Here is a 5911-nt window from a genome sequence, read left to right as displayed (position 1 = left end):
TTAAGCCACCCAAGAGGTGGCACGGGCATGAATAGCCCGTAAGTGGTGGCCCTTTTGAGTCATTACCAGTATCAAAAGATGATACTGGAGATCTGTGGAGGCGCAACTGCACCCTGCGTGACGGGAGATGTCTCCCGGACCAAATGGTGACCAGGTTTCTTTAGTATTAATATCTTGTGTTAAGTAATCAAACAGCTCATCCGTCCATGTGTTGCCTGTGTTGGGATCAAGCACTACCACCTCACCTCTCTATATTTAGGTGAGGTGAGGGTACTTGGGCCCCGACACAAGCGGGCCATATATACCAGAACATCAAGGAAACCATTCATTTAACAGTCTGCACCATTCTTGTTGTCTTGAAGACTATTCTGCCTTATAATTTACTTCTGGGAGAAAGTTGCATTTTCTAGTTACTCTTCGAACACGTTACTACTTCGACAGCTCACTCCACATTATAGATAAATATTTAGTCAATGTTGTGAACACAATTATGAGTACCTCTTATAAAGATTACAAGTTTGTCGACGTATTCACTCGACTTAATAATTTTTCGAAAGAGAGTAATGTGTCCGTCACGACTCATCCTCAGCATGAGGAGACTGAGGAACAAGGCGCCAGTATGCTGGGGTACATTGGTGAGACGTCAGCAGTGTGTCCCAAGGAGTCTGGGCAAGAATTTACACTACTGAAGCCTGTGAAAGATACTGGTGAGAAGTCAGAAGAGTGTCCCAAGTATGGGGAAGGATCCACACTACTGAGGAAACGGAGGGCGGTACATAGTGTTGAGACGTCAGAAGAGAGTCCCAAGTATGGGGAAGGATCCACACTACGAAGGGCGGTACGTAGTGGTGTGAAGCCTACGTTATGTGATCGGTATCCTGGTGAGAAGTCAGAAGTATTTCCCAAGTCTGGCCAAGAATTTATACTACTTAAGACTGTGGAACAAGGCAGGCTGGGGCATACTGGTGAGAAGTTAGAAGCATGTCCAGAGTCTGGGGAAAGATCTACACTACTGAAGAAGCAAATGGTGGTAGATAGGCCGTCATGTGACCGGTGTGGAAAAACATTCAGCGACCGCAGTGGGTTAAACAAGCACATGCTCGTCCATATTGGCGATAAACTTTATGTGTGTCCACAGTGTGGGAAAAGGTTCATTCGAAATGATATTTTGCAGCAGCACCTGATGGCCCACACTGGTGCTAAAAACTACCTGTGCCATCACTGTGGGAAAAGATTCAGCCGACTTGGCAACTTGAAGGAACACATGATGGGACATAATGGTACGAGACCTTACCCGTGTTCTGTGTGTGGCAAACTATTCAGCAGACTGGACTATCTGAAGAACCACATGGTGGTTCATGGTGACAAACCTTACATGTGCCCACACTGTGGGAATAGATACACTCAGCTTGGAAATATGAACAAACACATTCAGCTGCATACAACTGTGCTCGGTGTGTGAGAATTTTAAAATATTGTATGGATAGTGAGAGTGCCATCTCAAAATTAGAATACACTGTGCCTGTTAATAAACTTTCAAATTTACTGCAATTTGCCCATTTTACTACAATTTACCTATTAATATTCTTAAAATTTTCCTACAGTGTACCTATTATTATTCAAATTTGGTTCATATTATCATATTTGGTATCATATTATAATTATTTGTTAGATTAACCCTTAAAGTGTGCATCACGTCATATGACGTGTTGGAAGTTGTTCCAGTCACCTGCGCATCATGTGATATGATGTGTTGGAGTACTACGCAAGATTTATACGGCCCGCGGATACATGGGGGTTCCACACACCTTCATCAGTAAACTCTTGTAAACAGACGATTTAAAAAAAATCGTGGGCCAAACTCTCGGGTGTTAGGGGAGTGAGCAACCAACCCTGATGCATGCAGCATGAGCTAACTGTTCAGCTTGTGACGCCTAAAAATGCCATAATATACTTGTTCATGCTATTATGTAGCGATGATATTATTACAGAAGACCCCTGACTGATAAAACTGACCAGGGTTCTGATAATAGCAGGATTGTGGTGATATTTAGCGCTGTGCGCCATGGAGGGAGGGTGGAGGCGATGTCTTCTGACTGTGTGGCCTCACTGCACTCAGCATACCAGCTTAGTGGTTCACAACACAAATGTAGATACTTATATATAACGTGTGTATAGAGGGTGTAAACAGCAAGAGGAGAAGGTTGGGAGCCGCCATTTTGGTGGCGTCGTCTGCACGACGCCACCGTGCAGATGACGGTGTTGTTTACTGGTTACCACGATGGTAACCATACCAGTTTACTTGTACAAGTAAGGTGAATAAAACAGGTTAGATATTTATATATAATGTACATAGTGGTACATAATGTGTGTATATAGCATAATAACACCACAAACAGTATTGTTGGAGGAGAAATATTAGTGCGTCTGGCTTTGAGGCGGCAGCCATCAGCTGACTGTGTGAGATCCTACGTCTTTGTGCCTTAACTCACCATACAAGCTTAGTTACAGTTATGGTGAACAAAACATGTAAATACTTGTATATAAAAGCAAAAACAGTATGGTGGGTGGAGAATGGTGGCAAGTCAGGTGAGGTGAGGGAGTGGCAGGCTGCCACTGCCTGTCACTGCATGCCAATTTAGTGGTTCGTTATGGTGAACACGAATGTAGGTACTTATAAATAACGTCTATATATAGTGAATAAAAGCAAAAAGAGTATTGTGGGAGGAGAATGTGGGTGAGTCAGATGACTTGAGGGAGGGCGTGAGTGGCTGGCTGGTACACGGCGGTCACTCCTCGATATTTTTTGACTCATAATAGCTACTTAGTGGTTCGTTATGGTGAACAAAACATGCAGATACTTATATATAACCTGTGTATATAGTGCAGGGGTCTCCAAACTTTTCAATGTAAGGGCCACATTATATATTTCCCAAATTTATGCGGCCCGGAGGAATAAAAAATGAAAAAAAACAAATCAGTGCCAGTAATTTAATTTCCTCAAATATTAAAGTATAAACATGGAAAAATTAAAACATATCTTTTTGGAAAAAATCAGGGTAAACTAAATAGATTCCTGCCTTTAGTTTTATGCAACCAAATTAGTGTGACGAATTGATTTCAAGTGATCAGACAAATTTGCTCGATAGTTAGATTTCACATACTTCATTTTGGAAAAAGTTTGTTCACACAAGTATGTTGAACCAAAAATGGACACAAAACTACAAGCAAACTTTATCAAATTTGGAAACTGATCTGGCTGCAGGCATTTATATAACTCTTTCAGATTTCCTTCTCTATACTTACCTTTCAGTCTGTCATCTGCCTGGAGATCAATAATTTCCATTTGAAATTGAGTTGGAAGATTTTCAGCATTGCAGTCAAATGGATTATGAAAGAGCCTGATTTCATTTGCTTTGGCATCAAGGTCAGCAAATCGCTTCTGAAACTGTTTTTTCAAATCTGAAATTATTTCATTTGTAAATGAAAAAGGAAATTCAACTTTACTTTCTGCATGAAATTTTTCACAACATGGAAAATGAGCAAAATTCTTAACCTTCACCTGGCCTTCAAGTAGCGCAAGTTTTGCTCTGAATGCCTTGACATGAACAAAGTAGTCACTGATCAAATTTGTTTTGCCTTGCAATTTCAGATTCAAGTTATTCATATGACCTGTCTGCAAAAAATGCCAATTTCCAAATCCATTCACATTCTGATAATAATGGCTGAGGTTTATTTTTCTCTGAGAAATAAATCAATTTCTAATCTGAGCTCAAAGAAATGCAGCAAAACCTTTCCACAACTAAGCCATCTAACTGCTGTATAATAAGGCAAGTTAACAAACTCCGCATCAATTTCTTTCAAGAAATCACGGAACTGGCGATGGTTGAGTGCATGAGATCTAATGAAATTAACCACAGAAACAACAGGTTTCATGACACAAGACATATCAACATATTTTAGGCACAATGCTTGTTGATGGATAAGGCAATGCAGAAAAATGGGTTTTGAGAATCCTCCAACCTCACAAGCTGTTGTAATTTGCCTAACCAAACCCTTCTTTGTCCCATATTATTATGGGACAAAGAATATTCTTTCCTCCATCAATTGTCACACACTGCACTTGTTCCCATTCCAGGTTATATTCTGTCATAGTTTTATTTACTTCATTGAAAATGTCCTCTCCAGTTGTTGTGGTGTGCATGCTGTGAACTGATGCTAATTCTTGGCTCACATTAAATTCACTATCAACACCACGAATGAATACTAAGAGCTGAGAAGTATCACACACATCAGTTGATTCATCCAAGAGAATACCAACAAAATCTTTTTGTTTTTTCCTTTATTTGCCGAATTATGTCGCCTTCTAAATCTTCAATTCTACGAGCAACAGTATTTGACCCAAGACTTATCATTTTGAAGAGGTTTACTTTTTCTGGACATACCTCTCCTGCTGCTTCCACTATACACCTTTTTTATGATACTACCATCAGTGAAAGGTTTTCCTTTTTTAGCCAACACATAGGCAACTTTGTAACTGGCTCTAGTTGAATTTTCATTTTCAGATTTTTTCTTACTGAAAACAGCTTGTTGAGAATGCAGACTGTGCTGAAATGATTCAAACTTTTTAGTGCGTTCTGCTCCTGTGATGTGAGAATAACTAGAGCAATGTTTAGATTCATAGTGCCGACGAATATTGTATTCCTTCAGAACAGCAACACTGTCTCTACATATTATGCATAAAGCTTTATCATTTGCTATCACAAAAAAGTACTTCCATTCTTCATTGAACCGACGGCACTCACTGTCCACTTTTCTTTTCTTTATCTTTTCCATATCTGAAAACATAAGGGTAAAATAAATGAAATAAATTCTACAGGAAAAAACAGCTTGTATGTGGTGTTAAAAAGCATAGCATATTATAAAGTGGTAAATATTATGGCAACAGCTTTCGTTGATAAACTTAATGGTTACCATTTTAACTATTTTAAACATGCAATATTTTTGGCTACAATAGTATTATTGCTATTTTGTATAACTAAGATAAAGGCATTGTCAAAGTACAGAGAAAAGAATATTGTACAGTGTTTGTGCTCCCTGAAACGGAAGCAGCGAAGCCCCACTCGCCCTCCATCCCCACAATATACAGTTATACACAACTGATTGGTTATAATGCACAACACATACCTACCAGTATTAGTATCTGTGCGTCACACTATCGAGAGAGAGGAAAACTGACTCGGGTTGAGCGCCACCAGTCAGCAGCCCCAGCTTTGAATAATTCTGCGATGCCATTCGTACGATAATTATTTTTTCAAGGCCACCACACAAGGATTTGTTTGGAGGGCCGGATGAAATTATGTAGCGGGCCGGATGTGGCCCGCGGGCCATAGTTTGGAGACCCCTGATATAGTGTAATAACCGACAAAGTATTTGTTCACTGATTGATGAATGTAATTGAATCAACAATATGCACACCATATTTTTGAGTACAGCAATGATTCACTCATTTTATTATATAAATATATCAAACTACACACTATTGAATAATATTACAGCAAAAAAAAACTATGAAAAATCAGAGAAATAATTAGGTAATTATCTCTTTGTGGCAACTCCGGTCTGACAGCTGGCGATCAACAGGGCTTGGGACGCACGCTGAGTCAGCGCCTATTTTTTGCCAGACTTCCCCGCCCTATAGCGGACAATATATGCTACTTACGAGTTTTTTATTATTTTTCCCGTGATCAGTGAACACAAATTAACAGGTTAGGAAGAAAAAATAATTTTTTTTTTTAAATTACATGTGCCTGTGGGGAAGAAAGGATATTATACCCCCTAGGTCCTAGTTAAGGACCTGTCCGAAACGCTGTGTGTTAGTAATGTTAAAAACATCAATGTTATATACTCA

At 39.5% G+C, this 5911-nt stretch overlaps 1 protein-coding gene across 1 annotated transcript; it reads left to right on the top strand.

The window, feature by feature from the left end:
* Nucleotides 1-490: 490 nt before the first annotated feature.
* LOC123756201 (zinc finger protein 716-like) lies at nt 491-1462 on the top strand. Its single transcript, XM_045739282.2, has one exon. It carries the CDS (start codon nt 491-493, stop codon nt 1460-1462), a length of 972 nt encoding a protein of 323 aa, XP_045595238.2.
* Nucleotides 1463-5911: the final 4449 nt, after the last annotated feature.

This window comes from Procambarus clarkii, chromosome 36 (genome assembly GCF_040958095.1).
Source record: "Procambarus clarkii isolate CNS0578487 chromosome 36, FALCON_Pclarkii_2.0, whole genome shotgun sequence".
Taxonomy (NCBI): domain Eukaryota; kingdom Metazoa; phylum Arthropoda; class Malacostraca; order Decapoda; family Cambaridae; genus Procambarus; species Procambarus clarkii.
The sequence above is the reverse complement of the archived record's forward strand: the minus strand, read 5'-3'. Positions and strand labels throughout refer to the sequence as shown.